The following is a 24,596-nucleotide window of genomic DNA, read 5'->3' as shown; positions in this document are numbered from 1 at the left end:
TCCTTACAATCTTATTTATAATGGCTGGTTCGTCAAATGCAAGTTCTCATTATGTGAAAGCTGATACGAGAAGCTTACCAAAAGTTCGAAACGTAATGTTGGTCGAATTTATTGCTAATTTAACGCCATTGAAGGTCAAACAAAGGTTAAACATATTTAACGTTGTTAGTGGCGGCCGAAAAGGAAGATCTTCCGACCGAGCGAGGTGTTATGCTCGGTCAGGCCGAAGCCCACTGACGTCATTTCAGACGTTGTATATATCTTGCCGTTCTCCGAAACTTCGATAGCGCGATGCAGGAATGTTAGGCGAATTGTGGGTACCGCCACACATATTTGTTAAAAAATATAAGTAAGTAATAGGTATTTTTTTCGTTTATATACCTACAGAAAAACGATCACTGACCTTATTCCTCGAAATGTTTTTGTAATGAGCAAAATTAAAAAAAAATGGACAATCCCCATTGTTTTAACTCATTACCAGAAGCACATAACGTATAAAAGGTGTTTTCTTGACTTTTATTTTTAAATTGTGAGTTTATTTTAGGTTATAATTTTTTAAAGTATTATAATAATAATAATAATAGCACCCACACCAATTTCGGTGACGGTGGCCGGTTTTATTGAAACCAGGCCAGCTACGCAGGAGTAATTTTATAGTGCCCAAGTGTGTGCGCAGTACACAAGAGCACTTTCTATTCCATTACTCTCATAACCCAGTGGGACGGAAGACCGACACGACCGGGGCGGGAGATCAGGCGCAGGGCCGACTTTTTACATGCCCATCCGACGCATGGATCATCTTACTTGTCAGACAATCAGGTGATCAGCCTGCACTGTCTTAACCAAAGTTGGAAATAACATATTTCCAACGCGGGAATCGAACCCACGACCTCCGAGTCAAGAGCCGCGCTCTATACCACTAGACCACGGAGGCGTTAAAGTATTATAAGTAAATAATATAATCTGAGCTATCATATTATATTATCATAGTCATTAAAAAGCTACATTAAAACAATATACCTACCTAGTATTACTTAGTTCTATTTTATTTATTAGGAGCAACTAACAATGTCACAATATAACATTATTGACAGAATAATATAATTAAAGAAATGGCACCCTCAATGTTGTCCATATGTTACAATAACAAAAGTTTAAAGTGTAAGTGAGTTGTGTGTGTAAACTTAAAAAATAAACTAATGATAACGGTCCATCCATAATGTATGTCACACCTAAGGGTTGACGAAGTGTGACAACTAGGGAGGGGGAAGGAAGGATACTGGCAGGTTTTTTATTTTAGCGGTGGGTTCAGAAACTGCAGCCATTTTAAAGTTTTGAAAAATAAAATATTCAGAAAATTGCATATTTAGGTAAATTATAAATATATATTTTAGACAACAACGACTAAATCGTTTAGTTGAGTGCAAAATAAAATATCTGCGAAGCTTAGTTAGGAAAAAATGAAGCTTTATTTTTTATATTTCAAAATGTTCCTACAGGCTTACCTAACCTCTGAATCGTCAGTGCTTTATATTGAAGCTTATTTGGGGTATACTAAATAATATCCCCTATCTTAATCTGACAGATCCAATGACATTTCAATATTAAGAAAAAAATTAACCCACCACGTGAGAAATCTGATTTCTATACCATAACTAGACACGTCATGTCGGAAGCCTATACAAGCTTAATCTGACACGCTCGAGCTTGTCTCGAAATCTCTTCTTGGCTCTTCCCCTCCCCAACTATTACTAATGCCTGCCATACATGCTACGGTCTATCGGAAAGGTCCACCGTCCACCTGTGCAGGTAGACCGGAATGTGTGTGGGGATAGACCTGTGCAGTTTTTTGTGCCTGCGCAGGTCAGGCGATAGACCGTAGCGTGTATGGCTTACATAAGCATTGTGAAACATGTTGAAAGTGACACTCACGCCCAACTCATGCATATTCGCCCGTTTGTTTGAAGTCGAGGAATGGTCACAGCCAGTGTTGTCACATCGACCAACTTTGTGGTAGATCTTCCTATTTCAGCGCCCTTCTACCTATCTACCAACTTCGGTATCAAATGTACCTATTTTTGACCGACTTCCAAAAAGGAGGAGGTAATACGTTCGGCTGTAAGTATGTATCTTTTTTTTTTATGTAAGTATGTTCAACGATTACTCAGCTGTTTGTGGTCCGATTTAGAAAATTCTTTTTGTGTTGTATAGGGTTTGACTTGACTTTGGTACCATGTTCATAAAAGTGGTGACCTGATGATGGGATCCATGAGTAATCGTGGGAATTCCTCAAAATTTATATGGAAACATATAGTGATTTCTATTTTTTCTGAAGTGTTTCAGGCATATACTACCAAAAAGTAAGATTTTGCACCAGGGTGTACCCAGGTTCCAAAGGTACCCAACAGAACTTTTTTATCCTTATAGATACAAGTTCGAGGATTTTGGCTTTATTCAAACTACTCCAAGCAAAAGCCAATGAATCCTGAATTATTTCTGCTGAACATAGGCTAAATTTTATTTTGGAAAAAATTGGGTTTCGTATGATATTTGGGTTTTTCGGACGGACGCCAGGTGTAAAATCAACCAGAAAAGTTACTTATTTTGCGTACGCTGCCGAAACTATAAAAAATAGAACCATAAAATGTTCCAAGTAATTGTAGATCTTATAAATATCTACAAAAAAGTCCGCGACACACTATACTTATCTATGTCGAGTGAGGGACAATAACCATTTTTTTATTTAAAAATCTTGAATTTTTTTTGGACTACATTTAAACGAGTTTATTATGCTTATGCGATAAATCCTTATGAAAATAAATTATTTCATCACTAAGTACAGTTTATGTAGATAACATTTGGTCTTTAAATGATTAAAATTGGACGTTTAGTTTTGAATTTGATAGTGGGCGTCACCAAGCGGTATAGTGCGCGTGCGGGAGGAAGACAATCTGTGCAGTGTGCACTATGCATCCCTTCGGATAATGACTGCGTCCGCGTCGTCGATGTCAGTGTTGAAGTCTGTGAATTGACCTGGGAATCATTTTGCTGACCGAGTCTGTCCTGGGTAGGCTTTTTGCAGCCGTAACCGACATCCACGCGGGTGGAGCGACCGCTAGTAATAATTTATTATGTACAACTCTAAGGGCCTGCTTCACCACTTCCTGATAAGGCTATCCACCACTTAACTTGACAGAACAAGTATGGATAATCTGTCAAAAAAGTTGTAAATATAAAATAGCCTATTCGGCACTTTATCAGAAAGTGGTGAAACAGGCCCTAAGACAACAAGTTATAAATAATGTTACGGTACATGGTATACGGACACGTGGTGCGCAAGTACATACTCGAACCTTCTAAAAAGGTCCAATGTTTGTTTACGTGCTTACCCTTTATTTGTTAGCGTATTTGAATTTAGACCTTATGACTGAGTCCATAAGGTCTAAATTAAATTCAACTTACTGCACTTATCGCAAGGACGGCAGTTTTATTGTGGTACATGCCCGAGCTTCCTAGAAATTTCCCACGGTTGTTTACTTGTTTACGTGAATCGGGAAATTTCTGGAATTCGTCTCGCCATATAAAAAGAGCCGCAGGCAGGTCCGGCAAGTCAGTTCAATCAGAGCGATCTTCAAGGCGACATCAAGTGATCAATAGTGAGTGAACCAGTGAAACCTGCGACTTGGCTACGACCTAGGACAGTGATAGTGCTTAGTGATTGGACCTAGTGATTAGTGTTTGGACTTAGTGCTAAGTGTTGTGACCTAGTGTTTAGTGCAGTGTTAATAAAGTCTTCAAGAGAGTCACCAGGTCTTTCTCTCCAAATCCTCGAACCCTAGCACGTAACAACTGGTGTCAGAAGTGCGATTTGGAGATGCCATTAATTGACTCCGAGAGAGGACTTCAAGGGGAGTGTCAGGACAAGGGCGCAGCGAGCTGCTGCCATTGACTCCGAGAGAGGAGTTGCGGAGGCCACACCCACTGGGGACCAAGCTCCGCCCACTGAGGGACAGGCCCCACCCACTGGCCCCGCCCACATGGCTCCGCCCACTGGCCACGCCCACCAGGCTCCGCCCACTTTGGTGGAAGCCACGCCCACTGGCTCCGCCCACCGGGACACGCCCACTGGCCACGCCCCTCAGGCTCCGCCCACTTTGGGCATGGCCACGCCCACTGGCTCCGCCCACCAGGCCACGCCCACTCAGGCCACGCCCACTAGCTCCGCCCACCGAGCTCCGTCTACTCAACCTCTACCTACTGGCTCCAGCCACCATGCATCGCCCGTAGCTTCTGCGGCCCCTCAAGTGGCTCCCCAATTACAAAGCCTAATTGAGTTAATTCAGGCTCTGCAAGAATCACAAGACCGCAAGTTCGGCGCTTTACAAGAGTCACAAGACCGCAAGCTCGGCGCTTTACAAGAGTCACAAGACCGCAAGCTCGGCGCTTTACAAGAGTCACAAGACCGCAAGCTCGGCGCTTTGCAAGAATTTCAGAAGGCTGAAATCAGAGCGATTCGAGAATCACAAGAGCAGCAAAAAGACCTCCAAGAAAAAGCGCTTGGAGCTATAAAGGATGTTAGTGACACGGTGACTAAGCTTCGTAAAGATGTCGACGTAATGGACGAACGCGTTACCGGGCTAGGAGTGGATGTGGAAAATGTGAAAACTGGCCTCACAGAACTACAGAAGTGGAAAGTGCGCGTGGAAACCACAGGAATCGCGACGTCTAGTGGAACTTCCGTAGTGGTACAAGGACCAAGAGTTAAAGTGCCACCATACGACGGTACTACTTCTTGGAACGCTTATCGTCAGCAATTCCAGACGGTTGCTTCTGCCAACGGATGGAATGATGAACAATGCCTGACCGCTCTCACAGTTGCGCTCAGAGGGCAAGCCTTGTCAGTCCTGGAAGCACATACAGGAAATGGGTTCAAAGACCTGATGGAGGCCCTTGAATCCAGATACGGGGAGCGACACCTGGAGCACGTGTTCCGTGCCCAACTGCGTGACAGAGTCCAACGCTCAGGAGAGGGACTACAACGATGGGCGTTGGAAATCGGAAAACTGGTCAAGAAGGCAAACCCAGGAGCCGATTCCAAGATGGTCGACACGAATATTGTGCAAGCATTTGTCGACGGAATCAAGGATCCGGAGGTCAGAGCTGAAGTGAGGCTACGTCACCACACCTCGCTTAAGGAAGCATTGGCACATGCTTTGGAGGTCGAGGCTGTCCGGCGTGACATACGGCAGACCTATAAGATCCGCGATGTCTCTAAAGAAGTCAAGGAGGTTAAGGCTCCTATAAAGAAAAGTTTTGGAGCCATGTGCTATAAGTGCGGCGAGAGTGGCCATCTTCAGCTCAACTGCCTACAGAAGGAGATTAAGGCTCCTACGAAGAGAAGTTCTGGAGCCATGTGCTACAAGTGCGGCGAGAGGGGCCATATTCAGCTCAACTGCCCGCAGAGGGAGACCCAGATGGCAAGGATGAAAAGGCTCGAGGAACAAGTAGAGGAGCTGAAGAAGCAAGGAGCCGAAGAAGCAAGGAGCTTCGTCCCCTGCCCGGGAGCAGGGAAACGAATAAAAGCCAGGACTAAGGGGCGAGTGCTGGCTGACACGGAGGAAGCCCCAATAACGGTTGTCTCCCAAGCAAGTAGCGGGAATAGTCTGGTGATTCAGGGGACTATTAACGGGATGGACTGCAAAATGACTCTAGACACAGGAGCCTCTAGAACAATAGTGAACCCAAATTTGATAAAAGCCGCAAGGAGGCACAAGAGGAGAATTAACTGTCGGCTTCTTACCGCCTCCGGTCAGCCAATACCCGTCCTGGGAGAAATGTCAGTTACGATGAATGTGGGGGAGTCCTCATACCCTCATGACGTTATCGTGGCTGAGATTATGGATGATTGCATCTTGGGTTTGGATTTCATGAAGAAGCACAACTGCAGAATTAATGTCGCTGACGGAGTTTTCAAGTGTGGTGAAGAAGAAATTTTCATCCTTGGAGGCGCTTGCGGGAAAGTGGAATGTGTAAAGAAAGTCATAATACCTGGACGAGCGGAAGCTAGAGTGCTGGTGAAACTACCGCCAGCTGGAAAGAAGAAGTTAAATAGATGCGTGTTGATCGAAGACTTACCTACCAAGACATCAGCGCAAAAACTAATGACGGCGAGAACCCTTGTTAGTGGTAGCAGTAACGCTGTGGTCAGGGTTTTGAATCTTGGTGATCGCGAGATCTGCTTGAACAAAGGTGACGTCATTGGAAAGTGCGAGGAAGTTGTCTGGATGAGAAAGTGTAGTTCGATCACAGGCTCAGACTCAGCAAACACCAGCAACTATGGAATAGTGACTGAGCTACTCGATGACTGCAAGAGTAATCTGACTTATTCGCAGAGCATGAAAGCTAAGAAGTTTTTACAACGCCACGCGAAAATCTTCTCCAGTCAGGAAGGCGACCTTGGAAGAACGTCGATGGTTCAGCACAGGATAGATACCGGAAGCGAGAACCCAATTCGTCAACGAGCAAGACGGATACCCATTGCAAAGGAAAAAGAAGTTGAAGGCCTTTTGGAGGACATGAGAAGGAATAAGATAATTGAACCGTCTGCAAGTCCGTGGTGCTCACCGGTTGTATTAGTGAAGAAGAAAGATGGCAGCACAAGATTTTGTGTGGACTACAGACGTCTCAATGATGTCACTAAGAAGGACAGCTATCCATTACCTCGAATCGACGACACTCTGGATACCTTGAGTGGCATGAAATGGTTCTCGACCCTGGACCTGAAATCTGGATACTGGCAGGTGGAAATTCATCCAAAAGACGAGGAGAAGACAGCGTTCTCCACCGGTAAAGGTCTATGGCAGTTTAACGTCATGCCCTTTGGATTGTGCAACGCACCTGCCACATTTGAGCGACTCATGGAGTGTGTACTGGCAGGCTTAGTTGGAGAGGCTTGCTTAGTCTATTTGGACGACGTCATCATTGTTGGCCGCGACTTCGAGGACCATTTGCGAAACTTAGAACGAGTTTTCGCCAAAATAGAGGGGGCCAAGTTAAAGTTGAATCCGAAAAAGTGTCGTTTATTCAGGAGTAAGGTGAACTATCTCGGCCATGTTATCTCCAGTGATGGAATTCAGACGGACCCGGAGAAACTAGAAGCAGTCCAAAATTGGCCAACCCCTAAGAACAAAACCGAAGTGCGGGCATTTCTCGGCCTATGCTCCTACTACAGGCGTTTTGTTAAGGGATTCTCAGAGATAGCCAAGCCATTACATCGGCTGACAGAAGATAAACGACAGTTTATTTGGGACGAGACTTCCGAAGATTCTTTTCAGAAACTAAAGAAACATCTGTGTGAAACACCAATCCTGGGGTATCCACAACCTGAAGGTCAGTTTATAGTCGACACGGACGCAAGCAACACGGCCATTGGAGGGGTGTTATCTCAAAAACAGGGTGAAAGAGAAGTTGTAATTGCATATTTCAGCAAATCTTTATCTAAGCCAGAGAGAAACTACTGTGTGACAAGAAGAGAACTCTTGGCTGTCGTAAAGACGCTACAACATTTCAGCAAGTATCTCATCGGCAGACACTTTTTACTGCGAACTGATCACGCAGCCTTGAAGTGGCTACTACAATTCAAGAACCCAGAAGGCCAAGTAGCTCGATGGATCGAACAACTCCAGGAGTATGACTTCAAGACGGAACACCGTAGCGGAAAGGCACATGGGAATGCCGACGCACTTTCGCGAAGGCCGTGTTCGGAAGACTGCAAACATTGTGTTAAGCAGGAATCTAATGAAGTAACATTAAAGTTAACGAAAACAAGTCCTTTGGGTCCATGGGAGAATGATGGTATGAGAGAGGCTCAAGATAGAGATGACGACCTTCGACACATCATCACATGGAAGAAACGGGATGACGTAAAGCCAATCTGGAGTGAGGTTGCACCCACTGGCGCTGTCACTAAGGCGTACTGGGCGCAATGGGACAGTCTGATTCTTCAAAACGGAATACTTTACCGGAAATGGGAGAAGACCAACGGCAGAGAGTTCCATCTTCAGATAGTTGTCCCAAGAACGAGAGTACCGGATGTTCTCCGTGAAATGCATGATGGCGTATCAGGAGGTCATCTAGGAGTAAAGAGGACGTTAACGAAAGTGCGAGAACGATTCTACTGGTTGCATTGTCGAGACGATGTACAGGATTGGTGCCGCAAATGCACTACTTGCGCTGCAGTGAAGGGACCACAGACAAGGAGCCGTGGGAGCCTGCGCTTGTATAACGTTGGCGCACCGTGGGAACGAATCGCAGTTGACGTAGCTGGGCCATTTCCTGTAACGGAATCAGGAAACAAGTATTTCATGGTTGTCATGGATTACTTCACCAAATGGCCCGAAGTGTTCGCCATACCAAACCAGGAAGCTACAACAGTTGCTTCTAAGCTAGTCGAAGAAGTAATATCTCGCTTTGGTGTGCCTCTAGAAATCCATTCCGATCAGGACAGGAATTTCGAATCGCAGGTCTTCCAGGAAGTGTGCAGAATTTTGGGAATGCATAAAACGAGGACCACCGCGTACCATCCACAGTCTGATGGAATGGTTGAGAGATTCAACCAGACCCTTGAGAGGCATTTGGCGAAATTGGTAGATGACAAACAAAAGGACTGGGACAAGTATATACCGCTCTTCCTTCTGTCGTACCGTACCGCCGAGCATGAGAGCATAAAAGCTACCCCGGCGTATGTCAATTACGGTAGAGAACTACGAGTACCAGTAGACCTTTTGACAGGAGGATCACCGGAAGAACCAAAGACCGTACCAGATTATGTCTGCGATTTAAGAGGATACCACAGCGGCTAGAGAAATGAAAAAAAAGTACGTGTAATATCTATAGCTGTCTCCCTTACCTCAAGCCTATACCGCAGAACGCGATAGAGACAACTGCAGAAAATCCAGAAAATCAACGATTCGTTGTCCCCTGATTCCTTCTCCAAAACTTAACCGATTTAAGTACTTTTTTCATTAAAGATTAAAAAAAGGCTTGAGCTGTGTTCCTATGTTTTGCTTTTTTTGTATAATCTATCCAAATCTGTTTTCTGGACGTTTGAACACAGTGGAAAATCTGGCCATTTTTTTGGGTTTTTGAACGTTCATATCTTATTTAATAATTAAATTATGAAAAAAAAGAAAACATAGGGACATTGTATTAGTGGCCGTAGATATTCAGGAAAAAAATTATAACTCTACTAGCATTATCCAGGGAGGAAACAGGGGACAACGTTTGTATGGAAAAAATGGCGGTGTGGAATCCTCTTAAGGGAAAAGATGCGTTATATACACGCCATGGTTCGGGAAAATGGGTTACAGTCAAGTGAGAACATGGAGACCAGATACGACCGGAAATCGAATACAAGCGGTTTCGAAGAAGGGTCACTGGTGTGGCTGCATAACCCAACTCGCCGAAAAGGCAAATCTCCAAAGTTGCAGACCAAGTGGGACGGCCCATACAAAGTGGTTACCCGATTGAATGACGTGACTTACAGGATTCAAAAGCAACCAAGAGGGACATTCAAAGTGGTACACATAGACCGTCTGGCGCGTTACCATGGCAGTAACAATGATGCTCGGGACAAGCATCTCTAAGAGGGGAGTAGTGTTACGGTACATGGTATACGGACACGTGGTGCGCAAGTACATACTCGAACCTTCTAAAAAGGTCCAATGTTTGTTTACGTGCTTACCCTTTATTTGTTAGCGTATTTGAATTTAGACCTTATGACTGAGTCCATAAGGTCTAAATTAAATTCAACTTACTGCACTTATCGCAAGGACGGCAGTTTTATTGTGGTACATGCCCGAGCTTCCTAGAAATTTCCCACGGTTGTTTACTTGTTTACGTGAATCGGGAAATTTCTGGAATTCGTCTCGCCATATAAAAAGAGCCGCAGGCAGGTCCGGCAAGTCAGTTCAATCAGAGCGATCTTCAAGGCGACATCAAGTGATCAATAGTGAGTGAACCAGTGAAACCTGCGACTTGGCTACGACCTAGGACAGTGATAGTGCTTAGTGATTGGACCTAGTGATTAGTGTTTGGACTTAGTGCTAAGTGTTGTGACCTAGTGTTTAGTGCAGTGTTAATAAAGTCTTCAAGAGAGTCACCAGGTCTTTCTCTCCAAATCCTCGAACCCTAGCACGTAACAATAATATAGCCTTGTGGTCTCATAGTGGCTAAAATTATTATTTTTAACAAAAAATTAAAACCGACTTACAAGGTAAAAACAAAAGTAATATTCTTAAAAATAATCTAAAAAGAATCAAATAATTCTTATTCTTTATTATAGTGCCGTCTTCAGACTTCGCCTAAACCTCAACTATTTCTGTACTCAATCTTCATGCTTTTGAAGTCGGTAATTTTTAGATTAATTTTTTGTGACTTAAAAAAATAATTAAATGGGCCACTCAATTGTTTTAACTCATTACCAGAAGCAAAGAGAATGTCATATACTACGTAATAACCAGAAGCACATAACGTATAAAAGGTGTTTTCTTGACTTTTATTTTTAAAATGTGAGTTAAGGCTATAATTTTTTAAAGTATTATAATAATAATAATAATAGCTCCCACACCAATTTCGGTGACGGTGGCCGGTTTTATTGAAACCAGGCCAGCTACGCAGGAGTAATTTTATAGTGCCCAAGTGTGTGCGCAGTACACAAGAGCACTTTCTATAGCGACCGTGCAGAGCGATGACACTGCCACTAGTGACGAGTAGCCGAAACTTACGAAAATTTTATTGTCAAGCTCTAGTCAAGCTACAGAAAATTTAAAGATTTCTTGAGAAATTTGAGTGTTTTCGTGCATTGTTGTATTACCGGATGTTCTAATACATACAAGAAAAATAAAGGCAAATCGAACGATGTAAAATTTTACTATTTTTCTGCCAAAAGTATTCACATGCCTTGGCTTATTGAAAAACGAAAGAAATGGATAAAAGCCGGTAAAAACATACGTAAGCATTAAAAATGTTCCATGAATGTTATGTGTAGACTCGTAAAAACACTGAATTTTGTAGATTATAAACGTAAATTCATTTTTGATGAACACAATATAAACCTAACCTATAACCGTTGCTTCTTTCAGTAAACATCCAAACTGGCTTCCATCAGGCAAATTGATATACATACATAAGCACCGCTCATTTAATTAGAATAAATTTGCATCAAAAGTAAGGATAATCTTGAGAAGTCCTGCCAGGAATTCAACACTGAGGATAGTATTGAACTTGAACCATCTTGTCAAAGTGTTGGTTCTCAAAAGGATGATGCTTCAAGTAGGAAAAAGATTATAGTGCAGTCTTTGTGTGTTAAAGAATACTTATATGGTGTTTGCACTGATGAGGTCCAGACTGAAATTAGTTAAAAATAGTGAAAAGTTGTGAAGATGGTATCGAGCGAATTGCAGAAGGTTGATGAAATAAAAGCATTTATTTTAGTGAACTTGTTTTATTGTAATAATCCACAAGCATTTTCAGTAATTATTATATAAGTATTTTTGCATCTTCATTATTTTATTGCAATATTTATCAAGTTTTTACTTTCTATGCTGATGGATGCTACTAATTACTTTTTCAGATATTTTCTTAGATAACTAGATAAGCTTTATACATTTTTATTCACGCTTTCGTTCTTTGTTTACGGTTAGAAACTCATCCATACTCAATATTATAAATGCGAAAGTGTGTCTGTCTGTTAGCACTTCACGCCCAAACCGCTGAAACAATTTTGCTGAAATTTGGTATAGATTTACTTTGAGCCCCGGGAAAGGACATAGGATACTTTTTATCCCGGGAAGATGTACGGTTCTCGCGCTATAAATGATTTTTGGCGCAACGGAGTTGCGGGCGTAATTTAGTATTTTACTTTAATCCTACGATCGCGGATTCTTGGAAATCTGTTGCTGTTCTCGCGGCCGCATGTGGTCACTTGGGAGTGTAAGTATTAAATCATTTTATAGTCTAAAACATAAAAAAATCACTTATAAAGTAGCCGGGGTCAAAGAGAATGCGAAGCCAAAGTCACTCACAAGTTACTTCTTTTACTCGCACCGTGTCGCTGCTGTCGAATTACGATGCCCTCTATAGTTTCTGCACGGTCCCTATTCCATTACTCTCATAACCCAGTGGGACGGAAGACCGACACGACCGGGGCGAGAGATCAGGCGCAGGGCCGACTTTTTACATGCCCGTCCGACGCATGGATCATCTTACTTGTCAGACAATCAGGTGATCAGCCTGCACTGTCTTAACCAAACTTGGAAATAACATGTTTCCAACGCGGGAATCGAACCCACGACCTCCGAGTCAAGAGCCGCGCTCTATACCACTACACCACGGAGGCGTTAAAGTATTATAAGTAAATAATATAATCTGAGCTATCATATTATATTATCATAGTAATTAAAAAGCTACATTAAAACAATATAGTATTAGTTCAATTTTATTTATTAGGGACAACTAACAATGTCACAATATAACATTATTGACAGAATAATATAATTAAAGAAATGGCACCCTCAATGTTGTCCACATGTTACAATAACAAAAGTTTAAAGTGTAAGTGAGTTGTGTGTGTAAACTTAAAAAACAAACTAATGATAACGGGCCATCCATAATGTATGTCACACCTAAGGGTTGACGAAGTGTGACAAGGAGGGAGGAGGAAGGATACTGGCAGGTTTTTTATTTTAGCGGTGGGTTCAGAAACTGAAGCCATAAGAATAAAATATTCAGAAAATTGCATATTTAGGTAAATTATAAATATATTTTAGACAACAAGGACTAAATCGTTTAGTTGAGTGCAAAATAAAATATCTGCGAAGCTTAGTTAGGAAAATATGAAGCTTTATTTTTTATATTTCAAAATGTTCCTACAGGCTTACCTAACCTCTGAATCGTCAGTGCTTTATATTGAAGCTTATTTGGGGTATACTAAATAATATCCCCTATCTTAATCTGACAGATCCAATGACATTTCTATATTAAAAAAAAATTTTAACCTACCACGTGAGAAATCTGATTTCTATACCATAACTGTCTAGTTATGGTATAGAAATCAGATTTCTCAGATAAAGATAATAAAGATCAGACACATGTCGGAAGCCTATACAAGCTTAATCTGACACGCTCGAGCTTGTCTCGAAATCTCCTCTTGGCTCTTCCCCTCCCCAACTATTACTAATGCCTGCCATACATGCGGTACGGTCTATCGGAAAGGTCCACCGTCCACCTGTGCAGGTAGACCGGAATGTGTGTGGGGATAGACCTGTGCAGTTTTTTGTGCGTGCGCAGGTCAGGCGACCGGCGCAAAATCGAAAATCAATTCTTCTGAGTGACACCTGCGCAGGCATACCTGCACAGGTAACCTCTCCGATAGACCGTAGCGTGTATGGCTTACATAAGCATTGTGAAACATGTTGAAAGTGACACTCACGCCCAACTCAAGCATATTCGCCCGTTTGTTTGAACTTTGAAGTCGAGGAATGGTCACAGCACACATATCAACTCGGAAAGGAATCGTCACCGTATCGCCTTCGCCTCGCCGTCAACCAGGCGTCAACCTAACGTATGCACGTATTACCAAAGCGTATCAGTAGCGCCTGTACGTCAACTCGGCTACGTCTAGGCGACGCCTCGCTTACGGTTCGCCGACCGCTGTCCCCTTCCGAGGCGGGGCAATTACGTTACGGTTCCGCTTAGTGTGCGTTGCAGTAGGGAGTTTCATACAAACAATACTGAACGGCTCGAGGCGATACGGTGCCGATCCCTTTCCGAGTTGATAAATGTGCTGTGACGTATTCCTTAGTTCTGTCTACTCGGATTTATGCGTGCGTAAGCTATTGAGATTATAATGTGAATGTTTATGATTAAATTGTAGTTGTGTGAGTAGCTTGAGCTGTTCTCCTTATTTTCGTGTTCTATGGTATTACAATTTAAAAAATAAAGAATGTATAAAAAATAAATTCACTAAGTATTATTATTATCATAGAATCATGATCGTATTATATTGGAGAAGACATCTTTTGGTAGCTGTATTCTGTTCACTATATCCGGATTCACCTGCAACAAAGATTTCTAGTTAATTTTATGCTTAAAGCTGTCAATGTAAAATGCTATAAAAAGTGATTAGAGAGATAAAAAAATCAAAGAAAATATATACTAATGGAAATGAAATAAAAATGAATAAAAATCTGGATTTTTATCGAGGTTGAGATTTTGTGTGTGTAATATTTGACACACACAAAATTTCAACACAATTGGTCGACAGCAGTTAGGGAGGAGTACAATAAAAGTATGGATAATACCTTAAGGATCAATTTATACTAGCGCAGAGTCGAAACGCGAATTATTTAAACTGAATATAACAAATTCAACCTTAACTCCAAGGCGTTAACGCACTTTATTACTTCTGAGAATTTAAAAAGGCGCGCGCATCCGCGCAAATTCGCGTCGATGCGCCCGACCAACGCTGATTGGCCTCGCAGAAGTAATGTATGCGTTACGCTCTGGAGTTAAGGTTGAATTTTCTGTGTTCAGTTTTTGGGAATTTGCTTTGCTTCGCTTCGACTCTGCGCTAGTATAAATTGACCCTAACAAAGTGAAAAAGAAAGTCGTAGTGTGTGTCAACCTTTGTATTAGCTCTGTGGTGTCAACTATCTTCCAGGGCGCCACACAGTGGTCCGAAATCGCTAAATAGTGGACAAGCGGCCGAAGTTCTGTGGCCGATATTACATTCCGACGCATTCGGCTGATATTATGACACACGATAAGAGCCGAAATTACGCGGCGGAAATACAGTTGCGTAATTTTGTCCGAGTATTCAGTGTCTCGGACGCCGCCGAATTGACGCCGAAAAAAAACATTACCGCCGAATCGCTGCCGAACTTAGGCTGCGTTTCCACCAGAGATGTGTTGCGAGGAATGTGTTTTTAAGATCCAATGGAATTGCTGCGCTGAGCGAGGTCACATCTATGAAGCGATTCTATTGGTTCTCAAAAACACATTCCTCGCAACACATTTCTGGTAGGAACGTAGCCTTACGCTTCTTTAGGGGAGGGGGCCAGGCCCCCTCATTGCTTATCTCCAAACCAACTAGCAACAGACTAGTTGTAGCCACGATTAAACTACCGTGGTCTTAACCAGACCAGTAGCTTAGACCCTTTCGAAAAAAAAAGAAGATTGGCTGTACACTATAACGCAACGTAATTTCGGCATGGTGCGTCATCGGCAATTTAAAATAAATTGCAGGCGTAGTCTTGCCGTCTGCCGAACTTCGGCCGCGTATCTTCGGCATGATGTTTAGACACTCTCTTATCTCCCTCGGCATGAACGTCTAATATAATATATTAAGTATACCCTAGCCTTATTATGATTAATGTTCAGTACCTTAACTCTAATCTCCCTCGGCATAAACTCGTGAAAGAAGTGATAGAACTCGTAGTGTGTGTCGACTATCTTGAGTCGCGCCATCTCGTGTTTGAGCGCGGTCACGAGGTGTTCCGGGGCCGCGTCGTGCCGTTTGATGTGGCGGACGAACTCGTGCAGCGTGTTAACCAGTTTCTCCGCTCGGACGCGAGCCATGTAATCGTACCTATAATTGGGTGGATCGCTGATTACATTTGGAGTGTTAGAATCTACGAATAATAAAAACTGAGGAAATGTAACTCCCATACTTCAACCGTTTTGAATTTAGTTCCTTTTCGCACACTAAAATATGACAATAGCAACGAGAGACTAACACTCTTTACGAAATAAAACCGTTGCCAATAATTGTCACTTGTATTAATACACAAAATTGAGATATGAATACATGTATAAAGCATGCATTTATTCAGGTCTTATTTTGTAGACTCGCGGAACAATTTTTTTGACACGGTTACTCTTCTTTAGTTTTTAATATTCGTAAATTAAAATCAATTACACTGTAACTAGCCGCCTAGTCGAGCAATTTTATTGTCAATGTCACGCTTCAATTTTATTGAACAGTTTATTTGACAATTAGAGATTGAAGGCGCGCGATGTTCAATATCAACCCTAGACGGTCAATAATATTATATTAAGCATTACATTGACAATAAAATTGCTCGTCTAGGCGGCCGGTAACGTGACGAGGCAATGCACTTAAATGAGCTATTCAAAACCTTGTGAAGTATTTAGAATGACTGAGTGTCTGAGTGTAGCCGCTTATTCTAGATTGAATATGCGTTGCCGTACGCACACGCGCGTACGCATCAGCAGCCCCAGAAACGAAGCGGGAGGGTGTTGACGTTAAGACTGCTTCGTAATAACGCTGCGATGACGCAGCGCCCGTTAGGCGTCAAACGGCAGCGCTGCGTCGACGCAACGTGCTGTGCGGACTGGCTCTAAGTCGGATCGACGGACAGGTGGTAAAGTAGACATGTTGTGCTGTAAACTATTGTAATGCGTTATCGTGTATCAATGCCGCGCTCATGTAGCATACTGTACGGTCTGTGCGTCGTCGCAACTGAGCAATTTGGACTCGCGATTTCGCGGTTCGTAACTTAACTTAAATACTTACTTAGGCTCCAATTTGGTTTCCAAATATTTATACAAACGCATGGTAGCCCACGACGCGTTCTTGGGCTTGTATCGTCTTGGAGGTTTGTATTTCAGGTCCTGTATTACTTCATCCGGCAAATCGTCTACTTCCATAGCCTTTCGTGCGACTTTGGCTTTCTTCTGTATTGGTTTAATGTTCCTTCTTAAAGGTATTGCGGGCACTTTGAAGTAGTGTGTGTTAGTTTTGAGGGTGTTCATTAGATTTTCTCGCTGTAACAATTTGAACGTATAATTAAGTTTATATTAAAACATGTATGATGTAACAAGGTAAGTATGTAATTATTAATTACATAGTTGAATTTACTTTTATACTTTTAAAATATAATAACACATGTGGAAATATGTGTGGTGGCCACAATTAAGATCTTCCGACTGAGCGAGATGTTATGCTTGGTCAGGCCGGATACATGTACCGTTCCATATACATGTCGCAGCCAACTATTTTAAATAGCCGTTCAATCAAACAGCTAGCCCTTTGACTGAACAACGCCATTCAATCACACGTCTGGCTTTTTAATTGAATATTTAAGTAGCACAAAACGTTCAATACTATAGCTGATTCCGCCGCCGTTTGATTGAATTAGTTCAGCGCTCACCACCGCGGCGCTAGGTGCGTTTTGTTTACATTATGGCGTCAACTATTACCGTTGTTTTGCGGTTATAATAAGAGACAGAAATTATTGGGGCACATAATTATGAGTGTATCAACACTGCACATAGCCTTTTTTGCGCCCTGTGCGAGCTTCTATATAACTGCACCTTTGTTTTTCAAAAAGGAGGAGGTTATATTATGTTCGGCTGTGGATATTTTTTTACTACATTGGGAAACATCTCTGGGGCGCAGAGGGAACTTATCGGGAGCAATTCGAAAAATAAGGATCTGTCTGGCCATTCTTGCGCCCCCCCAGAGTCTACGCCCTGTGCCTGGGCACCGGTGGTACCGCCCTATTTACGGCACTGAGCTTGTGTAATAATAGCACTAAACTAATGGTCACCTTAATTAATTTACCATTTAACCAGTTGGCTAAGCGTCATCTAGCTGTAGTGTTGAATGTTGCAGTCAACAAGTCGGTTAAACGACATTTAGCCGTGTGATTGAACGGCGTTGTTCAGTCAAAGGGTTAGGCTGTTTGATTGAATGGCTTTTTTAACCAGTCGACTGCGACATACATACCGACGCACTTAGAAAACTTCAATAGCGCGATGCAGGAATGTTAGGCTAATTGTGGATACCGCCACACACTAAAACAAAATATTGAAATCTTATTTAAAATTATAAATACTTACAAGTTTCTTATTTCTTTCTGAGTCTTGTTTATTTATTTTCTCGAAGTACACTTCCAAAGTTCTCTGTTTCATACTTTTTGAGAAGTAGTTTCTTTCTTCTGCAGTTTGTTCCATTTCTGTATTTTCTTTATTTTCCGAAATCTCATTATAATCACTTTCATCTACTCGATTATCTCTTGTGTCATTATCCGATTGTTCTTGATCACTATCTTCTACTTCTTGATTATCTGCATTTTCATTCATACTGACATCATGATCGCTTTCTGCATCCGTTTGTTGGTCACTAGTGTTGTTTGCATGGCCACTTTCTTCGTCCGTATGTTGGTTACTTGTGTTGTTTGCATGATCAATTTCGTCTTCTATTTGGTTACTACTTGAGTCGTTTTCATGATCACTTTCAACTTCTGTTTGTTCGTTATTACTTGTGTCATTTGCATGATCACTTTCTTCTTCTATTTCTTTGTTACTCGTATCGTTAGCATGGTTACTTTCTTCGGTTTTTGGGTTATCAGTTGCATCATTTTCATGATCACTTGCCTCAATATCTGAGTTTTCATTTTCGTGATCACTTTCCACTTCTGTTTGTTCGTTATTACTTGTGTCATTTGCATGATCACTTTCTTCTTCTACTTCTTTGTTACTTGTGTCGTTTGCATGGTCACTTTCTTCGATTTGTTGGTTTTCGGTTGCATAATTTTCGTCATCACTCGCCTCAGCATCAGAATTTTCCGCATTCTCATTGTCACTTTCTTCTGTTTGCATGTGACTTTCGGCAGTGTTGCTTCTCTCTTGTGTCTTATTAACAGTTTCTTCAGTTTCCATGTGGTCATCATCAGCAATGTCATTTTGCGTGCCCTCAGGGGTCTCTTTAACGACGACCTTGTTTTCTAGAGCATGTTGGATGTTTTCAATTGTTTCATCATCTAACTCTTCCTGGGGCCTGTTCATACCATGACCAGGTAGTTCGGTGGAGTTAGCCCGTGGGTGCTTACTTATGTCTTGAAGGTCGGGGTTAAAAGTTTGTCTTTGTTTTGCTGATTTCTCCATAACTAAAGTCCGCAGAGATTTTCTTGGAGTGAAATCTTTACCGAACGTCTTCCTCAGCGTTCTTCGAGTGGTTCTATGGGAGTCCCAGCCCGAATTTGCGCCACTTGAATTTGCAGTGTTGTCCGAAAACCCGGTACTATCTCTCACTGGAGCTAAACTTGGATTGAGATTATTTTTCAACATACTCTTAGTCTTTCGAGAGCTTTTGCCTTCATCTTTACTCGTGAATGATTCAATGAAATTTTTGCTTTGCTGAAACAAAATAGCTTCAGGAGGATCAACTGTAGTCTCATTGATTTTACTTTTCTCTGTGTTTTTGTCAGTTTTGTTGAGATTATCATTGTTTTCACGTAAGTTATCTACTTTATCTATTACCTGCTCTAATTCTTTTGCATTTAAACTTATTGCTTTTTTACTCGTATCCTTTTCAGTTTCATTTATTTCATTGCTACTTTCATTTTTTTCATCCTCTTCCTCTTGGCCATCATTAAGTGTTTCATTTTCATCCAGCTGTATACTTTCTTCGCTAGTATCTTCATTCTGCATTTCCTCAGCGTCGTCATTATCTTCACTGGATTCTTCACTTTTTTCATTATCATGCGTACCATCGACACTAAGCGAACTTTTGCTACCTTGGTTAATACTTTTGTTTTTATTTGTGTTACTTTCATCGTTATTATCATTCTGACTAATTAAACTTTTACTATTAGAACTGCTGTTTACCATAATGTTATTTACCTGGCCTTCGCTATTAATAGTATTGTTTTTAACAGTAACTACATATTTTTCTTTCACACTTTCGTTTCTCGCAATTGTCTCAATCGTTTTATTTTTTACTCCAGATTCCCTTGTCTTGTTTATTTCCTTGGTAACAGAACCAGCGTGGGAGATATCATGATTACTTCTGGCTTTAGAATTTTGGGATACATTAATATCCGTAGCCTTGACTAAGGATGCGTTTGATTTATTTTTAGACTTATTAATGTCTTTTGGCATCTTTGCTTGTACAGATAGATTATGAGCAACAGATTTGTCTTCTTCATTTGGCTGGATTTCTTCCGGAGGATTTTTATTGATGTTTTCCTCTATTTTATTCATACTATTCTCAACCTGTTCGAGATTATCTTCATCGTTCTCGTATTTCAATGTAAAATCATTTTCGCCATCACTCTCTCCTTGAATTGGCTCTTGACTGTCTTTGTAATTATCGGTGTTTTTACTTGCATTTGTTTTTGTATGTTCTCTAACTTTTCCATCATCAAGGTGTTTTCCTTTCGAAGTTATATTTTGGATATCTTCAGTCCCATTATCTGCATCATAAGTTTTAATTAGTTTAGTAGATTGAGCATCACTTAGAGTTTTGTTTAATGATTTAGGTTTTTGGGTCTTGGACGTATTAACTTCCGTTTGTTTGACATTTGGAGGGCTTGATGAAAGTTTGGATTTATGTGATCTTAATGATTCATTGCGTTTCGTTTTATTCAACTCCTTATTGGTCCTCACAGTTTCTTGAGGCTCTATGAATCCAGTTAGTCTTGTACGTTTAGAGGGAGTAGCAGCTAAATCTTCAATTTGATTCTCCATCATGGTTGATGAGGGAAGTTGCTTCCAATCATCAATATCAACATCAAGAATACTCGTAGTGGGAGAATTTTCTACTCCCCTTGCACTAACTCTACGTTTTTGCTCAGATTTCTTTTGGAAACCGAAAACTTTCGCCTGTATGTCTGGAACTTCGTCCTCACTTTCTGACACAACGAAATCGGCGAACATATTTTTTCTTTTGGTGCCCGGTCTGTTCCCGAAGAGACTACGAACTTGGCCTTTCGGTTCCACAGTTGGTATTTCCCTTGTTTTATTAGCTATGGATTTATTGACAGACATACTGAGTAATGCGGAGGGAAAAATTGGTTTGGTTTTTGGCTTCTTTGCCTGATTGAACAGGCTCTTTGGGCGAACATCTATTTCATTGTCATGATCAACATTGCTTTTCTGTAATTTTACTAATTCTTCTCTGTTGTTAAAGACGCGAGGGAACTTTTTTGGTGGATGATTTTCTTTCTGAGTGAACAGTTTGCGTTGAGGTATCACTATGCTGTTTATTGATTCACCATCGCTGCTCTCCGGTAAATCAAGGGTATAGTTTTTCTTCTCCTGGCTGAAAAATAATAAGTTGAAAATGAATATAAACATAGTTTGTAGTTGTATAATATGCATAACACACTTTTCAGACCCAATGTCTAAGTCACATGGTGGGAGTTATGGGAGTTCAGTTAAACTGGCTTATGGCTAGGCTAAGCCATAAGCCAGTTTAACTGAAGTGCAGCTACTTACATCTTGTGTATCTTACTCATAGAGTCTATCATACATAAACTTTATTACATAAACTTATTTTTTTTATAAACTAAGGAATAAGGATTTAGGCCAGATTTTTATTTGAATTAAAAAAACTGTGCATTATATGTGTAGCCAGATATATATTAGCCAGGTGATGAAGTAGGTTAGTTACAAAGTTTGTTCAAATTATAAGGAAAAAATGAGTAAATGTTTATATGTTACAAAATGTTAGTCATATGTTCATCCACTCACATCTTTAACTACTGCAACATTTTATAATACAAGCAAGGATAATAAAATTTAATCTTACCTTAGAATCTCCACATCAAAGTTCTCTTCAATATTATTTGTTTCCGGAATGTCATTATGTTCAAACAGCTCCATTACGTCCCGAGAATTCTCATCCAATTTCCTCCACCAGCTCTTTCCTACAACACATTTATTGACAGCTTTATAACAAGTCAATATTTCAAATAATTTCAATTCAATATGGCCATGGATTAGAAATGCCTTGTTACGATTTATATTTTGTCCTTTAATTAGTGAATTAGCAAAACCAAGATAAGTATTTTGCTAAAAAAGCCTGTTGTTTTTGTTTGTTCTAATAAAGTGATTTGTTAATATAATTTAAATACAACAAAAACAAATATATGTAATCTATCCTTACAAATATCATAATTATGTTTTGTGAATGGGAATACAGAAAGCATTTTATTACGCAGCAGCAGCGCAACTTCTATACCAGAGTCACGTGGCTGTCGCGCTTCTCTTTTTACTATCGAAGTCGCGATGCTGCTACACTCCTGGCGACCTAATGTGAAGGCACCCTTAAGCTCTCAATATGGACCAAACATTTGAAGTAAAATCAGTGCGAATAAAATATGCCATTGGTGTTAACAAGACCAAGTTCACTACTTCTCTACCAATAGCCTAATATAATCCTTCTCTTTAATTAAAAGAATGAGTTTCGCAGTCATCAGTGAAAGTAGCATGAAAGGCGTAATATAAAACATAAGAACAATTTACCATCAGGTACATAAACTCAGTGATGTTACTTTCACTGTAAAACATTTTGAGTAGATGAGGTTGTATGTTCAAATTACATTGGGGTTACCAATGTGGGATCATGAGTGGCGGTCACAAAGGAAGATCTTCCGACGGAGCAATGTATGCTGCAGGACAAGCCTACTAGAATCTAGCTAGTTTACAGCTGCCATATAATATTATATATTCCAATAATACAAGATTCATAAGATAGTTATAGTACCATAATATTATTGGCTTCACTTTTATATTATAACAAGCTTTTGCCCGCCGTTTCGCTTGTGTTAAGAAGTATTATTATGTACAAACTTTCATCCCCTATTTTAACCCCTTGGGGTTGGAATTTATAGAAATCCTTTTTAGGGGATGCCTTTGTCATAACATCTATCTGCATGCAAAATTTCAGCCTGATCCGTCCAGTGGTTTGGGCTGGGTGTTGATAGACCACCATGTCAGTCAGTTACCTTTGAGTTTTATATTATATATAGATATAGATATATATCTCTCCTCTTAAACAATATGATGGCTGATTGTGATATACTCGGGTAATAAGATGTTTTTAAATAGTAATCATTTCAATAAAATTAAATTCCATACTTGTATACATCTAAGTCACTTTGGACACCAAGCATTTTGGACAAGCAGTTTGGGCAAAATTGAGCATAAAGATATTTGAGTCTCGGGAAACATTAGATAATATACTTCCTGAGCTGTGAACAAATTTCTGTAAATAAAATAGCAGCAATATCTTAAGAGTAAAATGCATTCAGACAGACAATGGAGAAGGACTAGTAAGTAATATTAATTGTACTGACTTACGTTTGGGCATATCTATAATCTCTGTATCATCATTCAGAACAGATCTTCTATTAGGTAAAGGTGACGGCACGAAATCAGTTATCATTGCAGTGAGTTTGAGTGAGGTCTCCAAACGTCCAGGTGAGCAGACACTACGAGATCTTCTCTGTTTGTACCGTCTTGGCGTAGAAACGGCTAAAGACCGGGCCGGGGATGGGATTCGGGAGTTGGACATCATACTTGGTGAAATCACCACACAGTTTTCCACAGTTAAGAGGTATATATATTGCAGTTTTCTCTAACAGTTTACACTCATTAATGTCTCATATCAAACACTTTTTATAATAACTTTAACATTACATAAAAAAACAAAAACAAATTAATTTTTAAAATAAAAATCCGTTGACATTTTACAGAGATTCGAATGTTGTTTTTTTTAAGTGTCAATTATATTTGTCACAGTGTTGACGGGTACACAGCCTTGTCTATGGCAATAGCGTACATCATTCAGAGTTATTTTACCTCAAGTTTCTTTAATCAAAATAAAAATATTTATAAATATAATAAATAAAATCTTTATATGGTATCACTATAGTAGGAAAAAAATGTTTTGATACTTGTGTATTTTGTGTTTACAATTAATTTGTAGTCTGTTCCAAAAGAAAACCGTTTTGAAGTTTCGAATGAGCTAACGTTATTTTTACCTGCTATATAAAAATAACGTTAGTTCACTCGAAACTTCGAAACGATTTACTTTCGGAATAAATGTTATAGAATTGAATATAAAATTAAACCCAATGTTAAAATTATGCAGATTTATTAATTTGTGTACATAAATTAAGTATTTATACTTGATATTTAACTATGTTTAATTTGAATCATATTTAAAATCAGAGCCCAAAAATTCAACCTCGGAAAGATTCTTCTGTATCAGTGGAGTCATGATCACTTATATTACACTTATAATGAATTTTTCCAAAACTTCTTCTGTTATGTGATCTCTTTTTTTCTTGTATTTATTTTCTACATTTATTACATGGTTCGTCATAGTTTTCCAATCTTCTGCAGTTATCCTCCCAAACGAGGTTTTTCTCAATGTTTCTGTTTAATTATTCTTTGAACTGGCACACAAACGCTCTTTGACTACTTTTTTAAATTTAATTACCTATAATGTATACCTTTGTAAGATTTGCTTACTTTGCTCAGCCTGGTTATTGGTATATCTAGCTTGTGCTTATTCCTGCAGTGAATGTCACTTTTCGTTTTAAAATTATTTACATTTTATCTCACGTATAAGTTATAACACATTGTTCAAAATGTATTGAGAGATTACGGTCAGAATTCTTATTTCGTGAAACTTTTCTCTGAGAGATTCAAAGGATGACATTTTATAAATAGATCGTATAGCTCGCACCTGCAGCACAAAATACTATGAAAATAACTATAAT

At 40.2% G+C, this 24,596-nt stretch overlaps 1 protein-coding gene across 5 annotated transcripts; it reads right to left on the bottom strand.

Moving 5' to 3' along the window:
* Nucleotides 1–14,009: 14,009 nt before the first annotated feature.
* LOC121738656 (uncharacterized protein PF11_0213-like) lies at nt 14,010–23,509 on the bottom strand. 5 transcript variants are annotated; one of them, XM_042130863.1, is made up of 8 exons: nt 23,170–23,509; nt 21,617–21,734; nt 18,492–21,127; nt 18,411–18,455; nt 17,923–18,365; nt 16,595–16,845; nt 15,442–15,646; nt 14,010–14,115 (listed from the first exon to the last, which is right to left on the bottom strand). In XM_042130863.1, exons 1-8 carry the CDS (start codon nt 23,384–23,386, stop codon nt 14,047–14,049), a joined length of 3,984 nt encoding a protein of 1,327 aa, XP_041986797.1. In that variant the 5' UTR covers nt 23,387–23,509; the 3' UTR covers nt 14,010–14,046. The 5 variants fall into 5 exon arrangements, with proteins under 5 accessions (XP_041986797.1, XP_041986796.1, XP_041986794.1 ...); XM_042130862.1 differs by having other exon boundaries at nt 18,411–21,127; XM_042130860.1 differs by having other exon boundaries at nt 17,923–18,455.
* Between the last annotated feature and the right edge of the window lie 1,087 nt (nt 23,510–24,596).

The sequence above is a fragment of the Aricia agestis genome, chromosome Z (assembly GCF_905147365.1).
Source record: "Aricia agestis chromosome Z, ilAriAges1.1, whole genome shotgun sequence".
Taxonomy (NCBI): domain Eukaryota; kingdom Metazoa; phylum Arthropoda; class Insecta; order Lepidoptera; family Lycaenidae; genus Aricia; species Aricia agestis.
This window is presented reverse-complemented; position numbering and strand designations above follow the sequence as displayed.